Raw genomic sequence first — 20,053 nt, forward strand, 5'->3', positions numbered from 1 at the left:
ATAGATTTGCTTCTACGCCATTCTAGCTGTTCGTATGACAGAGAACACTCACCATGATCGTGTCAAGTCCTGAGCCATCACATCTGCTGCGATTTGACGTGCACAGCTGATACGTACCTCAAAAGCTTACGGTATGTCACCAGAATGTACCTTTGTAGGAGCCCCACGAGAATGAGAAGAACCGAGGTAACTATTGTCGGGCCAGCCGCGCCCCGTAGGACAAAGAGGCCAATAACGAAAACATCCATCGTATAAATGGCGACGAACAAGTGATGGAGGGCCTGCCAATACAGTAGCCCGGCGGTTTCGACACTCGTTCTGACAACATAGATTGCCTGGTAAGAATAGGCAATCCGGAAAGCGCTGAAGACCACGGCCCCGATCGCGAGGATTAGGGGAGAGATTATCGTGAAGATGATACCTATACAATGATCAGTATGACCCCTGCTTCTACAATGATCGACACGATGTACATATGCACAGCAAATTGGTCAAGACAGGGTAGAGCAAACTCCATTGTATTGTTCGTGATCGCGCTCGGCCTGAATGGCGCCGTACGTAGAATAAAAGGCTGTCAGGTAGCTGGAAAAATACCATGGCGCACTGGGTGAGGGCTTGTAATAACAAGTACGAGTAAAAATAATTGGAGGCCTTCGGCAGATTGTCGGCTAGTATCGTCGAGACGGACTGAACATTCTCGATGATATCGGGGATCATGGTCGTAACACTTGATGAGAGAGAGACGACCAAAAAGACCTGCACGTACAGAAAAAAAAAATAGTGTTTCTGAATCGACAGCTCCCTGAGCGACAATTGGAATATTGTTGTGCGCTTGATTATCCACTGCATGATAATGGGGAAGCCGCACATGAGCAGAGCCAGCGCAATCTGCGGCAGTAGTCCCTGGATTGCGGCCATCTGCCCCTCCGACAGTTTGGATAGTTGTGAACTTATTGGCTCTAGGTAGACCAGCTGGGATAAAAGACCGGTCAGAGATATCGGTATCGCCCAAAGTACGGATAGTCCGTCCAGCAAAACCCGGATGATAATGTCTTTGAAGGGTTTGGGGCACACATCTTGACCGTCATGAAACCGATCCAGGATTTTATCGTTGTCTAAAAGATATGCCTTCATTGTAAAGGGATTGGTAGACACTGGGGTTTGTAACATCAGATGTGCCGTAAAAATACTGTCGAACCGTAATAAGGCATTGCTCGTAGCCTCTCCACGCAGGCCACAAGCACGCCGTGATGGCGAATACTTTTCCTTGGCCCTAGAGATGATCCCTGTGACGGCCTGGAACAGAGTCGGCGATGCATGGTTTCGGACACTTTTTGATTTACTCTCCAGGGCCTCCATATTAACAAACTCGGTTTGATTGGTATGGAAAGAGGTTGTCTCTGGTAGGTTGATTGTACTTGGACCGCCATTGTACGCGAAAAAGTCAGCCGCCATTGCTTTCTCATTCTGTTTTTCCGGAGGAATTCCAGTGACTAAAACCGTGGCTGCCGCATTAACCTGCATAAGGCGATGCAGATGGTTTTGTCTTACTCTCACGGTGTTTTTGATTTCGTTGAAGAGAATTCGACAAGTGTGGACATTGCTAATAATGACGATCAAGGTAATGATCCAGCACCGTATATTTTGGGACTTTTGTATGCTGGAGATGCCAAACTGATCAAGTCCCGAGACCCTCCGCGGGCTACTGGCCGTGTAATAAACGGGGACTAAGACAGGAATTGCAACGAGACTTAAAGGCAAAAGCAGCTTCAGTGCAACCATGAGAAACCGTACGAAGAAGAAACAGTCCTCGCCATATTTGTCGATAAAACGGTTCTCATCCGCGCTCATTCTTTGCAGCTGCATTATCCATGCAATGCTACCCGTGCGCAGCTTCTCGAGGTCCCCGTCCTCTTCGCATCTTGGCTGGCTACACGAGTTTTGATGGTGAATAGTCTGCTTCATACGGGGGTAGAAATCGATACATACAAAGTTTTAACACTCCTGTCTTTCAGTAAAGTGAAAAGAAACGCGGTTACCAATAATAAGCATCCATATACGGCCAGGGAAATGAGGAACGGTTTGGCAGAGAGCTTCTGGCTCCTTTGGGCCTTTCCAGTGATGTCATTTAGCGTCTGGTTCAACCCTTTGAAGTCCATGGTCTTGGCCTTCACCGACTCTGGTCTAAAATAGTACGAGAACCGTTCAATATAAGCATTTGGGCCACGGAGGTACGCTACGGAGTGTCTGAACAATTTCTCCTAACCTGCCATTAATCTCACCTATGGAGGGCCTCATTACTTGGGCCTCCGAGATAAAACCTGGGGGGGAAGTCAAAGTTCTTGCGATATGGCGTTCAACGAAAGAAAAGACAGAAAACAGAGGGCATTGGTGTGTATAAAGGTACCGACACAGCCCACGCTGTATCCAGGTCAAAATTTCCACAGGGAAGGCCGCTCGTCATGCTCCAGTTACGTGGCTTTGTGACAGCATCTCTTCTCGCGTTCGCCATACTATGCGAGAGCCTTGAGGTGCAAGGTAGCATTGATTTTCATGGCGGTTTAATGGATTCTATGAAAGGGAAAACATCGGGAGTGACCGTCACTGTAGCCGGGACCCATCAGTCCACCATCACGCTGTCACCCGACTCCACCGCGTCTAGCACACGAACATGCTGCTCCAGCCCTACCACGAAACCGACTTCGAGTAGTGTCGTTCCATCTTCCAGGCATGGGATACCGTCCACATTCCCGGAACAAAGCGTACCCAAATGGCCCTCCCGATTCGAAACCAGCCAGAATCGATACGAAAATTTGGGCACTTCATCCACGCCGTCAATAAGGGCATCCATGAGCTCCAAAATAATCTCTGCGTCGACCTCAGTCCAAGTACAAGCAGGTAGTATTAAGAAGGCCACTGTGGTCGGTACTCCTACACCAAGCAGCGTGAAACAGGATAGTTGGGGAGCAACAAAGCCTTCATTGCCATCACCATCAAGCACAGACCACATTCAATTGGCCTCTGGGGCAATTATGCCCAAGTTTCGTCTAGGTCCTTTCGTCATTACGCTCCTAGCTATTTCATTTCTTGCAAATTGGGGAACACTGCTCTAAGAGGACATGGACTCACGCCGTATAGGCCATTGCACATCAGGAGGTATCACATTTGCTCTTTGATTAACCAGCCTTTATGCGCCTACAGTACATCTATGACTGTTTTCAGTACAGTATCCCACATTGTCAAGCTTTTGCCCAATCCAGATGGACCTGCTTTAACATTTCACGTCTCTATTGCATGCAAAGCCACTGTTTCCTGCCAGGTACATATGTGTTACCTATAGAAAAGCAAACATGGCAGGTAGCGGAAAATACTGATCCCAGCAAAGAACATTCCGTACGCCTGAAAGACATACCATATCGATTTGGGTCCTCTGGAATTAGTTAAACCTTTCAAGGGCTTTGATAATATATCCCTTAGTTTAAAGAATTCATTTTGATACAGTAATTGGTATATCTTGCAGTTCAGGAAGTAGAGCCGTAATCACAGGGTGTGCATGTGGTTTCATGTGTCAACTCCTCGCCAAGGTGGTCCCACTGTGTATTGTATTTAGCTCTCGTGTTTATTCGTCCAAGTACATGGATCCATCCCATCCTGAAGAATTGAGAGCCTTGTTACGGCCTGTGATAGCCTGGCCTCCATGCCCGGTGTTATACTACAGTTCAGAACCGGCTACCAGGCCTTTTACTCATTTCTCTGTCTTGTGCCATGTGCAAAGGGTGCGTTAATTCTCATAAGGGACGACTTCTAATAGGATTCATCGCCCGTTGACAGCCGCACGCCAAGAGGCCACAACCATCCAAAAAAGTCCGGAGACATGAAAGCTACTTGGCTTGATAGTGTAATAGGGGTATTATGCTTGCTATCTAACCTGCCTCGGACAGCCCTGAAAGTCGACAGCATGGCAAATGAATCCAGTAGGAGGCCTGCCAACATTGTATTAACATTTCCTGAAGTGTTCTTATTAGCTACTGACTGGCAGTTTGGAAGCCACATACTGTGACCCTGGTCGTATGGCATGGATCGCACCAACGTCTCTCAAGTCGCTGTCGGAGCTCTATTTATTGCCTTCTACTAATTATGATCGGTCTGCTATGCCTCGTTGGTCTCGTGAGACATTTGAAGGAATTGATAGCAGGGTTGACATCAATGTATTTAAAGAGGATTACTGAATCATTGTTGGGCGTCGCCCTTCATAGACTTCTCTCAAACTGACATGATTTGATGGTAGAATCTGCAGAAAATGGTTTTCTTTGACCGCACTGTTATTTTTGGAGCTCCCAATAATTTCTATATGGAACGTTCTTCTCACCAATGCTGACCGCCTTCAAATGTATAAACGACAACATGATTAGGGATCGGTGTCTTCTCGTGAAGCTCCTATCGCTAGTCCACCTAGGCAAGATGTACGCTTATATCTAATCACATGCCATACCCTACATTAGGCCACTTTTATAACATTCAATACCTGCTGCACTATAGAACTATTTGTCTAGAAGGAGCCGTAGAATGGTGTTGAGATCACGACCCACCTCATCAACCCCTCGCCTTGCACATACTGACTCGTATCTCTGGCAAAGGATCACCCAACGTTGCTTTCAATGGCTTTATGGATATACTTTCTCAGTGACGCTGCTCCTGCAAAAGCCCTGCAATGCAATCGTAGACATTATGACAGTTATGGGCGTTATTCGTAGGGCTGTCCCTGAAGGTATCCGGATATGTCCTATATATCGTGCATAGACTTGTCTACTGTTGATTCGAGCATGCACTCGAGGTCAAAGGAGCCACTCTCGTATGTTACCATACCGGGACTCCGGATAGCTCAGATGGTTTTGGCTTCTTTCTAGGGACTGCTTTCCCCCGAGGCCATGGAAGACCTAAATCACCGTTAGTCTACAGGAGGACAATGAAAGGGCTATACTCACAGTAGAAATTAGGCTTTCATCATTTGTCTTGTCGCCGCTACTTTCCCACCACATGGCGCCCCCAAGATGCCTCGCCACGATGTAATTCGCTTTCCACAAAGCCACTGTTGGCGTATCATAACTGATCATGGTCCGGGTGCTGCCGTCGTAACTGTAACTCGCGATCAGTCTTTCATCGTCGTGCTGTCTTGATCCGATTGGGGGCATGTCTTTGTAATCCCACACCCCGGCTTCCCATGTGCCTTTTCCCACACCCTGAAATGGCATCCCGGGGCCCTTCGTGTTCATGAATGACCTTCCATACAACGGCATGCCCAGGACAATCTTATCTGAGCGTATACCTTGCTTAATATAGGAATTAATCGCGGAATCTGTGTTGCCCTTGGTGTCGGTTGGATGCGCAGGGTCTGCATAGACGTTTGCCGTGTGGCCACTGGTGCTATCCCAGCTGCCGGCGTAGTCGTACGCCATAAGGTTCCAGAAATCAACGTACCGATCCATGGCCGCCAGATTTAGCATTTGGATGTTTGAAGGTGCTGTTAATCATGTTCATTAATATGTGGTCACTATGCGGTAACTTGATTTCTCACCCGCTGATGACGCAACTGTGAGCAAGAACTTCTTTCCGGCAGCGCTTCTCTCGGAGTATCTATCGAGCGCCTTCGTGATTTACACAGAGTATGTCAAGACAAGAAACACGACATTGAGAGCGAGGTCGACTTACGGTCCGGACTTCCGCGAGAAGCAAGACGTAGTTCTCGGCCTCGCATTTCGATTTCGGGTACTGAAAATCAGCATGATGATACGGTGGCAATGCCTCCAACATACCTCCCAGTCAATATCCAATCCATCAAAACCCAGGTCTTTCACAAGCTCCAGAGCCGTGAGTGCAAAATTCTTCCGGTTGCTCTCCGTGCTAGTGGCTCCGGTGAAGTTCAACGCTGTACCCCACCCACCGATAGAGAGTAAAGCTTTCAGGTGCCGGTTGCTACTTTTCAGCTTCATAATTTGCTTGATTGTTCCATACATATCCTTCTGTTGAGGGTCGTTAACCGCATCAGTAGGGTAACGTTTTTCAATATCGGTGTAGCTGTCCGGAAGAGTCACCCGCCCGTCCATATCGCTGACACGGGCAAAGGCATATAGTACGTGAGTTAACTGATCTAACGGGAGATCCTGGGGATAATGGTTTCGTGAAGGAGCCTGTAAAAATTGAGTTACAGTGCCCCACTTCTCTTCGGGCACGACACTGTACCCAATTCACAAAGTACACAACAGAACGGTATCCAGTGGGTACGGATGCAGTCGCAAACGGCTGGAAGAGTATCACGTGATACCCCCACAAGAAGGCTAAAACTGGATGGAGAAGTTTCATTACTATATCTTTAACTGATATTCGAAAAAGCTTTGTTCTGAAACTCGGTCCGTCAACGCACAACCGTGGGCGAAATGGGTCGCAATATTAAGTACTCGATGATTGCGAAGGAGCTGGCCGAGCAGGCCATGATATAGCACGGTGGCACAATATGACGCCCTAAAAAGTCTAAATACTGGCTTCTCTACTCATAATTTAACTTCGCCCGAATAAAACTTCATTTTTGGAAACAGGGGCTGTTCGCCGCATTGAGGAGGGAGAACCCATTTAGCCAATGAACTAGCAATTATCTTCCATACGGTAAATTGAGGCATTTCTGAATCTTCCCGGCCCCATGAAAATGGTGCGTTCCAATCCGCATATAAGGATCCTCCCATGCCCGCGTTAGACCGGTACGACAAAGGCCAAAGATGCATGCGTCAAGTAGCGGGAGGGAAATCATACGATGCATTTTCTATACAAGATTTTTAGTGTTATGGCTTTCTGCGGCGTAACCTATGGCCATGTCAAGATGAGTTACCCCGTTCCGTACGGGCAAGATACTTTGAACAACTCTCCTCTGGCCGCGGATGGCAGTGACTTTCCATGCAAACTTCGCGATGGGGTATACGAGGCTTCGAAAGATAATACGGCCAGAGTAGGTGAGACAGTCAGCCTGGCCTTTGAGGGTGGTGCGGTGCATGGTGGTGGGTCTTGCCAAATAAGCCTGACCCGGGATTCAGCACCCGACCAAGCCTCGGAGTGGATGGTGATCAAATCAATAGAAGGAGGCTGCCCAGCAAAGACGTCCGGGAACCTTGCACTTGATTCGGAATTGGCCGTTCCAAGTGAGCTCAATTTCGAAATCCCCGAAGACATTGAGCCTGGCTCTTACACGATGGCGTGGACCTGGTTTAACCGTACACACACACACACACAATTTATTAACGCCCGGCGGCTGAACCGAAAGGGCAACTCTCACTGAACTATTATACATGTCCAAATATATATGCCTTGTCTCCTCGAAGCCCATGCATGTTTGCGTTCAATTTATGTCATATCAGCTGTCAGTATCGTAGCGGGTCCTCGTGGGTTAGTAATTTTGTTAGTAGACTAGCTTGAAGGCGCTTCTTCAAGTGTTCAACATCCTATTCTCGGCAATTGAAGCGCGTCTACCGCCTCTGGCACAAGGTGGTTGTTGTAGGTTAGTTTGGGGAGGGTATCGTTGGTGTTGGTTGAAATGGTTAAACAGCTTCGAGTCGGCCTGTGGCGATTGCAAATCTTATTGAGGCTCGTACTGCTTCCAGGTTCGGCGACCAGCCCTGATCATTGGAAGGGGATTTTCCGCCTAGGAAGAAGGATATGTTCCCTCGGTGGGTATGGGTACATTGCAGCATTTCCGTCCGTTGTGCGGTCCACTTCCGACATCGAAAGAGGAAGTGCTCGACTGTTTCACCTGCTTGTCCACAGGCACACTGGCCCGTCTGTGATACATTGATTTGATAGAGATATCCATTTAATCTTGCCATGCCGGTTCGGAGTTGAGCCAGCACGCTCGCTTCTTTCCACGATAACCGGTCATACAGCTGCCGGGTGTGTTTGCCTGGGAGTGCTGCATCCACTCGTTTCGCGTGTCTCCCTACGTTCTCTGGCAGGCCATTTCTGGGGACCGCTTGGGAACGTGCGATTTTCAGTGTTGTCGACTTCATCCTGGGGACCTGTTCTTGCGGGACAGCATCTTTTTGTGCCGCGGCTCTAGCCTGCTCTTTGGCCAGACCTAGCAGTTTATTCTCTTCGTTAGCGGGGATCCAACGGATATTGATCTGGTTTCCATGTCTCCGCAGTCTTCTTATCAACTTGTACAGTTGGCAGACGAATTCCTGGCCCGACTGTTGTCGGGTTTAACCGTACAGTAGTTCCGGAAAATGGTGTCACCAGTTATACTCTTCCTTCTTCTCCCAAACCATGGTGCCCAGCCGCACTAAACTATTTTAAGAATTAATCCGGTCTCACATGGCCCGCGTTTTGTAATGTATGGTTTGGATGCCAGCCCCGTAAATTACGCAGTCACAGGTGGAAATGGAGTACCCTCATTCCCAGACTTCATAGCCACCTCAAACATTAGATAGTTTGACTTCCGACAAAGGATGGCGCCTAACTTATCCCACTCTACACCTGCGATCATCACGTGAATAATTCGGATTAACTTTATACCGACGAGATGATCGAATGACGTTTGGTGTCGCTGGTAGGTGGGCGAGTCCGCGACCACTAGTCTAATAGTAATTCAGTTAAGTAGGCTTTAAGAGGTAGATAAGTGGAAAAGTGTTAAATGGAGACGAATACATATGACGCTACTGTCATGTTCGAAATCAGACCCCCTCGTACACTCAGAAAATATTTCTCGGGCCCCACCCTAGAATGGCGCTACTTCGCTACTTCAAATTCGGTTAGACACGTCCAGAATTCTTGTTAAACTGTATCGTCCTGCATGAACCGTACTAACGGAATATCTGTTATAAGACAATAAGCTTCCAAGGAAGCCCCTTGGAACTTTCGGTGAAAGAACACTCAATGATATAATGTGTCTTGAAAACAGTAGAGCTCAGCCCTTCGACCTAGATTGCTTATTTCCTTTCTTTCTCTCTGTATTATAGTGATACTATTGCAAGTGTTCCCGAAAAGCCTTCGCTTTCTATGCCTCATAGAAACTTTAGAAAGTAGTTGCTCTTTGGAATCTCAATATGCTTGATTTTCTGGTATGATAAATAGCTGATGTAGACGTATTTACTGATGATGGTCACTGACCAAGAAGTCTGCCCTCAGGATTATACCTTTCCTCCACTGCTCTCCCTGCCCATTCCATTGGAATTGTTCCACCAAACCCAGCGACTGCAGCTGCAAGTGGTGCAGCCGCTGGAGCAGCGAATACGAGAGCAGTGGTAAGGCCTGCGGCCATTGTAAGCCCCAGCCATGTTAGCCCAATACCAACGGGCGCAGCATTCACGATAATGGTCTCTTCTGTCGACAAATGTTTCTCGAGATGAATCAGCTTACACCCTGATTTGAAGACGTTATTCCACACCCTTCTTGGAATGTTGAGGCCAATGAAAGGTCCATTTGGGAACAGGCCTTCCACCTGAAGGGGATATATCTCCTCCGGAAACGTGATGCGCTCCAGGATAGCAAGATTTTGATAAGTCGGAATGCACAAGCGAAAAATCAAGTATTTTCCATCTTCAGTACTGGCCATGAGCTGTTCTCGTACAACCCTCATCCAAGCACATAAAGCATCAAGATTGTCTGATATGCCGCAAAAGTTGGCAGGTAAGTCGCTTTGCTGGATCAGGTGCTCAAAATCCGGATACCAATCGGTCTCCGGATGATACATAAAGATGCAGTGTGTTCGTCCTTCGCCATGTATAAGGCGGCTTAGATGATGATAAACTTGCTTCGCAAACCTATGTGGCATATCGACACTAGACTTTTCAAGCTCATCCATTTGACTTTTAGAGAAGCGGCTCTGAGATCCAAGTAAGTCCACGGCTTGTGCTCCCTGGAGAGCCAAAACTCCTGGCGCTTTGAGCTGAAGTGCCGCGAACCTGGTTGAATAGGCTGCAGTGGCACTGAATGAGGTTGACATGATTCTAACTGAGGCTGTGCCTGGGACATGGGGTTCACTGAGAGTTCCCTGTTGTTCGTCAGGGCTTTACTAAGCACAAATGATTCAAAGGTACAAACATTTGTATTGCAGTCATAACAGGCTGGCTGCGCCTGGACCTGCATCATTTTCGGTTGGGCTGATGGCGCCGTGTTGGCAAAGCATTCTGGTATTGGTTCGCTGGGCTACGTATAAGAATGGCGTATGATAAGAAGTCCCCTGCATAATGGTTACATACTGGTCTTGCTTCGTATCTGACACAACTCTTCTTGTTCCTCTGTCTGCTGCGCTGCTTAGAGCTGCTATGACTCCGAGCCCGAGAGCGCCTTGTCCAAGTTCTCTGCCAGACACGGATTGTCTGTTCCCGTTTACTTCGATATAGAATTCGGCAGGCATTCTGACATGTGGTATTGAAGCTAAGCGAATGTTGATTTATCAATTGGAGATGATGGCCGATGGTACGTAGTTAAGGGCAGTCGAGAGAATCTTTGTAGATTCGGGAAAACAAACATCTATTTATTACAGGTGGACGCTAGTTTCTGACGTCGCCCCGCTCTACCCCGCCCTACCCCGCTCTGCTGCCAAGCATTGCTTGAACACGAAGTTGTCGGCTCATGAAGGCTATCTTGTTCGGATTGATTTGGATATTTAGGTAGGCTTCCGCAATACCAATGTCGGTATGACACTGACCGCGTCGTTTTACGCCTTCTAGTATAGGCCACACGTTATTAAATATATCCCCAATGTTCTTCAGTAATGCCTGATTTGGGGCATGGTTTGTCGGAGTATACTGCCACTAATTACCGCCTTCCCTATATGCTGAATTTTGCTTAACTAGATAGTTAGTTAGCCGTACTGGTCAGACAATCATCCTTCACCTCCTACATGACTAACCCAGGGGCATATACATTCAGTTCCTTCGCTAGTACCTGACATGAAGTAGTGGGGTATTATGTTTACAACTTCCAGGTACGCCGTGATAACACATCCCGATAGGCTGTTCGAAGTTTCGAAATGATTTGGTGGGTTCCAATAGCGATTTCGTGCGGTTTAGATTGAGAGGAGGTGTAGCTTGACGAGGTTTAGCTGCCAACGTCCTAGCTTCCATAACGGTCGATACTATGATCAGATGGCCGCGAAATTTCCAGGATGTGAATATGGGAAGCCATGGATCGGAATAAAGATATTGCGAAATACAGTACCAGCGGGAATGTTGAGTGCAATGGTTATGGTTATAATACGATACACCAGCTTCGGTTTAATTACGTTTTTCAGGGCAGAAATCACAAAACAAAGGAACATAGCTTTTCCGCAAACCATTCCATTCCAGGTTAGCTCTTTCTTGGCAGTCGTGTTTGGGAACAAAAGAATGTGTAAGTGGTGACACCATTTTCCGGAAATACTGTATCGGAAACCGGGAAATGTTTATGAATTGTGCGCCTTTGACCATTTTACCCAAAGATACAACCGGTACTTCCTCTTCCAGTAAGTGCCAATCTTGTAAGGCCGATGCTTCTCATAAATTCCCACCCATGTTCGTCGCCAATATAAACGGATGCTTCACTTCAGAAATGGAGGATATCCGCTTCCCGTTACCGGGTGACATTGTGGAATATAAGGGAGATCCAGCCAATCTGGCCGCTGCGGGGAAACCTGCATGTGCGACAATATCCACATCCCAGAATCCTTCGGATGCATAATGTGTCCTATCTGAGGCTTCAGCCGAGTACTGATATCGGGGTGGGGACCTGTCCCATTTCATAAGGCTCCCTCTCCTTTCTTCCTCTCCGTTTTCTTCCTTCATTTCTCCCTTTTTTGTAAGAATGGCGTCTGCCGTGCTGTTTGTCAGGGGTGAAAGCAGGGACTTCCCTGGGGGCAATGGCTTCATGAATATAAGGATCTCGGCTCGGGTATCTCTCAACAGTCTGTGTGCCGTCATCGCCCTCGTTCCTTCACCTGGTGGTTGGTTCCGTGATTATATGGGCTGCTGGGTTCCGCGTTGTTCCTATCTCATTGCAGGCTCATTCACTTCATCTTGGCCGACCCGGTTTGGCTGATACTCTGACGTCTCTTGTGAATGCTTCCGTCTCTACAGTGACACCTCGGGGCTTCCTTCTCATCACCAGCTCCCACCTGATTTGAGCTTGCTCCGGTCCTCTTCCTGACACTTGACATTTACTTCCTTCTCAAAGACAGCTCTTTCGTCTCTGTGAACTCACTTCTCCCCCTTTGACTCCTTTCCTCTTCTTCGTCCACCTTCCTTCCTTAGCCTTCTTGCTTGTCTATGATCAAGACTCCTTCGCCGGTGTCTTCCTCCTCGGGTTTCAACTTTTCGTCTCCACACTTTCCAACGACGACATGGCCTCCTCTCAAGACAATGCCGGTCACCCCAGTCCCGCCGCCGTGATTTTGCTAGGTGGCTCGACAGCAATTTTGAGTTCCTGGTCCGGGGTATCGAGAACATGCTGGGATGCTGGGCCGACGAGATCCATGAGAGTCGCCTCCTGCCGGACGAATACTTCTAAGTCCGTCCTTCTGACGTTCTCATGCGGCGTATCCACGCGATCCTTCGTTTAGTTCAACGTGGGTGGTCCCTTGTGCAGGAAGGAAAGCACGAGTAGTGCGTGTGGGGGGGCTTTCAGGTAAGATTCTTTTCGTTCGTCCGGGTCGTGCCGGCCCCAACCGGGGAATCGGTCCCGGAAGGGCTGGCACGGCCCTCGCCGTGTCCTGTCTTCCTTGATCTGGTACATTTTCCGTTCTCTTTTTGTTCTGACAACAGTCCCTGACCCACAGTTAGAATTGTAAGCATGGCGACCACGGTCATTAGGGCGCTCCGAGGTTTTGCGCTGGGTATCATTACGCGGTCGGGCTTAGGTCGTTGGGTTTTTGTTTCTTTCCTGAAACGGAGTCGGCGAGTGTTTCCTCTTCTCCTCCGGGAGTTGGTTGGGTCGCCTCCCTCCTCTCTATCTCCTTCTTTGAATCGAACGATAAGTTAGTTCCCGGTTCTCGGCCGGGCGGGGTCCTTCCATGGAACTCTTTGCGTAGCTTCCCATTCATATGTAGCTGTAGTGTCTTATAACGCCGTAATAGGTGTCTTCATGCCCCGTCCATTTCACATGGTAACATAGCTTTACTCTTCTCCCCTTTCGTACCCAGGCTTTCACCAGGATTCTCTCGACTAAGTATTCGGTCTCACCATCCACCAAGAGGCCAAGGGGTCGCCAGTCCTTCTGCACCTGTGAGGGAAGGGCTCTGATACTGCTGGACGGATCAGGTCCGCATGGAACACATTATGTATTCCTGGTAGGATGTTCAGTCGGACAGCATGTGTTCCTATGACTTCGGTCACACGATATTTGTGGTTCTTCCCATCGAGTTTTTACTTGGGCGATCGGTCTTAATATTCTTCGGGTTTAACCAGAACACGCCCTTCTCCTTATACTGGGGGGCTGGAGAACCGGACTTGTTCGCTTGCCGTTCGGCGTCCTGTTGAGCATAAGCTAGGGATGCTCTGGCCCAGTCCGTGGCTTCTTTAACGGTTAGTGCTATATTCTCCCCAGCCTGTCTGTCCAGACGAGCGAAAGGTCTCTAAAAAGACGCATGCCACAAGTTTGTTACTGTATTATGCAAATGGCAGCATGTATCTAAAAGCCACATTCAATAAGAGACCGCACCTGCAGCCGGCCCAGCCATATTTACAGAAGTCATTGAAATGCCGAAACAATCGGTGACCCTACCCCTGCCGTAGAAAAGAAAAGCTATCTGACTCAGCTTCCGCGATGCCGAAATGACAATGAGTACTGGTTTGTTAGTTGTTTATGTGGTTATAACACGTGTTTTTCGCACCCTGTAAGAACCAATATTGCATTGCTAAAGGGCTTCATAACCTCCAAGTGCGAGGCGTCGGAGTTGCGGTTCCTGGATGCATAATATATACTATCATTCAGATTATCCATATAAGGGTTTCTATGTACAGAGAAGTGCAAAGCCAGTTTCACCGTCTCACACTCTCTTCTTTATCCTGCGCCCCACTGCCAAGCCGCTAATCAAAAAGCTGAGTGTGGACAAATGGCCTTAAAACCAATTTCCCACTGCCAATCCAAAGAGCTATTGTGGCAGAAATGGTCTTGGCAAAGAGCTGATTAATACGCCGAGCTTATATGATCATATGAAACGATTGAAGGTCTTGATTCATTCTAATCTACTGCAAAAAGAAGCTATATTTATGCAATTTCAGGGGCTTCAGATATGCAATAAAAGGCTTGATCATACGATTCAAGCTCTATAATCGTACGATCAACATTGATCGATTAATCAATCGGTTGAGCAAGGTGATGAAGTAATTGCTTAGTCAGTTCCGCGGCCACAGCTATATCTATCCTCCATGATTTAATCATGTGATTGTTGGGTTCCAAGCACCAATAGATGGTCATCAAAACACACAGCCTTACTTTACAGTATCAGCAGTTTTTTACCCCTCTTTTCAACGTCGCGCTGGGGGTTTTCTAGCATTAACAATGATGTCTTTTTACAGCTTCTCTCATTATTACTTCGTCCGTCCTAGCAGCTCTGAAGAAAAGCCTAGTTCCTGATGTTTGACTGTTCTCGTCTAGAACGCAGAGTTTGCTGATGCAGCCACGATGCCCCCTCCCGCGCTCGAGGAGTACCAAATCGGCTGGATATGTGCCCTTCCTGTCGAGGCCGCCGCTGCTCATGAGATGCTTGACGAAACTTTTGGATCACTTGAAGAGCAGGATAATGCGGACACCAATATCTATACTTTAGGCCGCATTGGGAAGCATTACATTGTGATTGCGTGCTTGGGAGCGCCCTACGGTACAACTTCAGCTACAACCGTGGCTAATCACATGATGCGAACGTTTTCCCAGTCGCTACGTATTGGATTAATGGTGGGCATTGGAGGAGGAATTCCTTCTGCTACACAGGATATACGACTTGGTGACGTCGTGATCAGTTATCCTACAGGCAGTTGCGGTGGCGTACTTCAGCATGACATGGGGAAGATCAATGAAAATGGGAAACGTACCCGCACCAGTTCATTAAATAGCCCACCCAGGTTGTTGTTGGCTGCAGTCAACCAAATGAGAGCAGCGGCTCTGCGAGACGACCCGCTCTACTTGTCATACATCCAACAAGCAGTGCAAAGGACCACACGAACCCGACAAAATTTCGGTCGACCGGATCCGCAACATGATCGACTCTTTCAAATCCAGTACGAGCATCTGTCAGACTCGGCTACTTGTGATGATTGTTCGGTTGAGTGGGAGGTGCCAAGAGGTAAACGTCAGGATAACGACCCACAACTACATTATGGCATTATTGCGTCGGGAAACACTGTTATAAGGCATAGCGGGGTACGGGAGCAGCTTAGGAAAGAAACGGGTGCCCTGTGCTTCGAGATGGAAGCTGCAGGTCTGATGCAGGACTTCCCGTGTATAGTTATCCGGGGAATCTGCGACTACGCTGACTCGCATAAAAATAAGCAGTGGCAAGGATGTGCAGCATTGGTGGCTGCATCTTACACAAAAGAGTTGCTAAGTTACATCCCCCGTGGGCAGGTGTCACAGGAGAAGCTGGCGAAGGAGATCTGTTAGTGTTGCCATCACATTCCTGACCATTGGTGTTTAGAGACGAGCTGGATCTAATATACTTTCATTCTCATCACAGCAACGATCAACCAGCAGCTTGAAAACTTGAAGACAAGCACGAACAAGATCACTATAAAACTCGATCTGGATCGATTAAGTGTTGCTGAAGGGGCAGCTTTTGACTCGTACGCGAATGAGGATGACGAGTGCCTTCCAGGAACTAGATACGAGCTGCTCGACCGAATCGAAAAGTGGGCATTTTCACCTCAGGAAAAGTGCATTTTCTGGTTGAACGGCATGGCAGGAACCGGAAAGTCAACAATCTCTCGGACGATCTCGCGTTGCTTCAAAGAACAAAGGGTGCTCGGAGCCAGCTTCTTTTTTAAGAGGGGGGAAGAGGACCGAGGGAATGCCAAGAAATTGTTCCCGACATTAACCAGACAATTAATGCTTTGGAGCTCTGGGCTGAAGTCCGGTGTGCAAAAGGCACTTGATAATGATCCAAACATCGCGTCGAAATCGCTCAGAGAGCAATTTGAAAAGCTACTCCTTCAACCTTTGTATAGCCTTGACCAGCACTGTCAACAATCTCAGAATGCCGTGATCATTATTGATGCTTTGGACGAATGCGAGCATGACCAAGATATCCAAAATATTATTCGATTGCTCCCTCGTCTACAGGAGGTAAAATCAGTTTGCCTTCGGATCTTCCTGACTAGCAGGCCAGAGCTTCCCATCAGCCTCGGGTTTTCAGAGATCAGGAGCCATATATATCAAGATCTGGCTCTTCATGAGATTCCCGAAGAGGTGACAGAACACGACATACAATTATTTCTACAACATCGCTTTACGAAAATCCAGCATAATAGAAAGGTCCCCCCAAACTGGCCTGGTGACAATATTATTCAAGAATTAGTCAGGATATCTGTTCCGCTGTTTATTTCGGCTGCTACTGTGTGCCGCTACATTGAAAATCCAAAGTGGGAACCTAAAGCGCGTCTTGCAGAGCTTCTTAATGATCAAGCTAAATATGTGTCCAAAATGGACAAGACATATCTGCCAATTCTGACGCGACTCCTCGATGACCAAGAGAGTGATGAGAGGGAAAAACAGCAACTTCTACAAGAGTTTCAGGACATTGTGGGGGTTATCATCCTTCTTGCTGTTCCGCTTTCTACAAGCACACTATCTCGACTTCTTGAGATAGAAGTGGACCAGATCAGCAATCGATTGGATTCCTTTCGGTCGGTTCTTAACATCCCGAACGACAAAAACCAGCCTGTCAGAATTCTGCATATCTCATTTCCGGATTTTCTGATCCAGACTACAACCAAGTTTCGTGTGAATGCGCCAACGAAGCACAAAGACGTTACAAAATTCTGCCTGAGGACTATGCGGCGTCTTCTACAGAGAGATATCTGTAATCTAGTAGACCCTGGAGCGCGTAGGGCAGAGATCGACCCTCAGGATATCCGCCAGTATCTAACGTCGGAGTTGCAATACTCCTGTCGCTTCTGGGTGCATCATCTCAAAAATAGCCACCCTTTATCTTCGAACATAGAAGACGTGCGGTTGTTCCTCCAGAAACATTTTCTTCATTGGATGGAGGCGATGAGCCTGCTGGGTCTTATATCAGAGGTGATGGATATGCTCGACATTCTCCGAATGATGGTGCCAGTAAGTATTGAATAGACGATTATCGAAGAGCTACACTAATAAGGATAGGATCATAATGACAACACGAGTCTGGCCGCCTTTCTACATGATGCAAAGCGGTTTGTTCTGAAAAATCGACAGATAGCCGATGAAGTGCCTCTTCAAATTTATTATGCAGGATTGGTATTTGCACCTCGAACGGCTATAATTCGCGAGCAGTTCCAATCAGAGCTTTTTGATTGGGTCTGCCGCTTCCCAGAAGCTCCGGAAACCTGGAGTGCAGAATTGCAAACACTTGAGGGCCATACAGGTTTCGTTTGGTCCGTGGCCTTCTCACCCAATGGCCGGCTGCTGGCGTCCGGCTCATTCGATAAGACCATACGGCTCTGGGACCCAGCCTCGGGCGCCCTGCAGCAGACACTCGAGGGCCATACAGGTTGGGTTCAGTCCGTGGCCTTCTCACCCGATGGCCGGCTGCTGGCGTCCGGCTCAGAAGATACGACCATACGGCTCTGGGACCCAGCCACGGGCGCCCTGCAGCAGATACTCGAGGGCCATAGAAGTCCTGTTGATTCCGTGGCCTTCTCGCCCGATGGCCGGCTGCTAGCGTCCGGCTCATTCGATGAGACAATACGGTTCTGGGACCCAGCCACGGGCGCCCTGCAGCAGACACTCGCACCCGAGGACCATACAGGTTGGGTTCGGTCCGTGGCCTTCTCACCCGATGGCTGGCTGCTGGCGTCCGGCTCATTCGATGAGATAATACGGCTCTGGGACCCGGCCACGGGCGCCCTGCAGCAGACAATCAAGGGCTATATAGGCCCGGTTCACTTCTCACCCGATGGCCGGCTGCTGGCGTCCGGCTCAGACGATAAGACAATAGGGCTCTGTGACCCGGCCACGGGCGCTCTGCAGCAGACACTCAAGGGCCATACAGGTCTGGTTCAGTCCGTGGCCTTCTCACCCAATGGCCGGCTGCTGGCGTCCGGCTCAAAAGATAAGGCAATACGGCTCTGGGACCCAGCCACGGGCGCTCTGCAGCAGACACTCGAGGGCCATATAGGTCCGGTTCAGTCCGTGGCCTTCTCGCCCGATGGCCGGCTGCTAGCGTCCGGCTCATTCGATAAGACAATACGGTTCTGGGACCCAGCCACGGTCGCCCTGCAGCAGACACCCGCACCCGAGGGCCATATAGGTCCGGTTCAGTCCGTGGCCTTCTCGCCCGATGGCCGGCTGCTGGCGTCCGGCTCAGACGATAAGACAATACAGCTCTGGGACCCAGCCACGGGCGCTCTGCAGCAGACACTCGAGGGCCATACAGGTCCGGTTCAGTCCGTGGCCTTCTCACCCAATGGCCGGCTGCTGGCGTCCGGCTCAATCGATGAGACAATACGGCTCTGGGACCCAGCCACGGGCGCTCTGCAGCAGACACTCGAGGGCCATACAGGTTTCGTTTGGTCCGTGGCCTTCTCACCCAATGGCCGGCTGCTGGCGTCCGGCTCATTCGATAAGACAATACGGCTCTGGGATCCGGCCACGGGCGCCCTGCAGCAGACACTCGCACTTAAGAGCCATAGAGGTTGGGTTCAGTCCGTGGCATTCTCACCCAATGGCCGGCTGCTGGCGTCCGGCTCATTCGATAAGACAATACGGCTCTGGGACCCGGCCACGGGCGCTCTGGAGGAAATAGTGAGCACTAATGGTCTTATCACGGAGGTCAAATTCTCGCAAGATAGCTCCTATCTCGTTACTAACCTAGGGTTGTTCAAGATTCAGTCCAGCTGTGGCAACCCTATCCCTAGTTCACCCAATACGGGCCCACAGATATCTCTACATGGAGATTGGATAGCTGTAAATGGGCGACAAATCCTATGGCTCCCTCCTGAAGCTAGGCATTCTTGTTCAGCGGCCAAGTCGAACATAATCGCCTTAGGACATCGGTCGGGTCGGATTTCCTTTTTAGGATTCCGGAGATAACCAATATCAAAGAATTTTCCGTGTTCTTAATCACTAAATTTTCAAGTATCTTTGAAAAAGAAGGGCCTGGGAGACGGATAGAATTTATTTGGAAGTATGTTTTTCACACTCAGTTTTCTGGCTAGCGCCTTGGCAGTGTGGTCCATAATAAAGAAGTGAGTCTGAGACGGTGAGGCTGGTATTGCAGCTCCCTGTATTATAATGCTTGTTGATCTTCATTCATTCTGGAGGGCAGCGGTGATTGTGTTGTGGATGACTGTTAGGGCTGCTTTTGCAGACGTATCATCGGGTGCTTGTAAGACCGGTGGAGAGAGACCGAGAAGAGAAGAATTTGGGAGCCGGCCGACCAGATCCCGATTGCTGTTTCCAATGAGGTATTTACGGCCACTCTAATTATTTGCTCCATACCTCGGTGTAAGATGCACGCTAATGTATTGAAAGAATATACATAGCAAATTTATTGCCATTCATTTAAAGTTTTAAATACGCACGTCCAAGCAGCGCAAGCTGGCCGGCCAAGTGACAGTTTAGGTGTAGACCTCGACAAAACCCGTCATGGGTCCAAGATTAGGACCCAAACCCACGGGTCGGGTAGAAGGTCAGGACCCATACCCATTACCCGTCAACCCGTGGGTTTTTTTGGGTAACCCATGGGTAAACCGCCAAGAACCCAAAAATACATAAAAGTGTATAAATCACCTAATTAAGAAGGTCTTAGCGATGATCAACTGATGATTTATCCATTTATGTACATAATATACTATGTTTGCACTGTTTATGAACCCACGGGTACCCAAAAAAAACCCACGGG

The 20,053-nt window shown here is 48.6% G+C and overlaps 4 protein-coding genes across 4 annotated transcripts; 2 read left to right on the forward strand and 2 right to left on the reverse strand.

The window, feature by feature from the left end:
* Positions 1 to 2,620: 2,620 nt before the first annotated feature.
* Positions 2,621 to 2,851, reverse strand: LDX57_013040 (uncharacterized protein; the record flags this gene model as incomplete). The annotated part of the gene is made up of 1 exon (XM_046094789.1): positions 2,621 to 2,851. The coding sequence occupies one exon, from the start codon at positions 2,849 to 2,851 to the stop codon at positions 2,621 to 2,623; it is 231 nt and encodes a 76-aa protein (XP_045950768.1).
* A 1,984-nt stretch (positions 2,852 to 4,835) lies between these two features.
* On the reverse strand, positions 4,836 to 6,104 carry CHT4_6 (glycoside hydrolase family 18 protein; the record flags this gene model as incomplete). The annotated part of the gene is made up of 5 exons (XM_046094790.1): positions 4,836 to 4,937; positions 4,986 to 5,521; positions 5,576 to 5,645; positions 5,710 to 5,748; positions 5,814 to 6,104. The coding sequence occupies 5 exons, from the start codon at positions 6,102 to 6,104 to the stop codon at positions 4,836 to 4,838; spliced, it is 1,038 nt and encodes a 345-aa protein (XP_045950769.1).
* Positions 6,105 to 14,640: 8,536 nt separating this feature from the next.
* LDX57_013042 (uncharacterized protein) lies at positions 14,641 to 15,615 on the forward strand (the record flags this gene model as incomplete). The annotated part of the gene is made up of 1 exon (XM_046094791.1): positions 14,641 to 15,615. One exon carries the CDS (start codon positions 14,641 to 14,643, stop codon positions 15,613 to 15,615), a length of 975 nt encoding a protein of 324 aa, XP_045950770.1.
* Positions 15,616 to 16,650: 1,035 nt separating this feature from the next.
* Positions 16,651 to 19,067, forward strand: LDX57_013043 (WD40 repeat domain-containing protein; the record flags this gene model as incomplete). The annotated part of the gene is made up of 3 exons (XM_046094792.1): positions 16,651 to 17,286; positions 17,335 to 18,954; positions 19,047 to 19,067. 3 exons carry the CDS (start codon positions 16,651 to 16,653, stop codon positions 19,065 to 19,067), a joined length of 2,277 nt encoding a protein of 758 aa, XP_045950771.1.
* Between the last annotated feature and the right edge of the window lie 986 nt (positions 19,068 to 20,053).

The sequence above is a fragment of the Aspergillus melleus genome, assembly GCF_016097325.1.
Source record: "Aspergillus melleus strain CBS 546.65 chromosome Unknown contig9, whole genome shotgun sequence".
Classification (NCBI taxonomy): domain Eukaryota; kingdom Fungi; phylum Ascomycota; class Eurotiomycetes; order Eurotiales; family Aspergillaceae; genus Aspergillus; species Aspergillus melleus.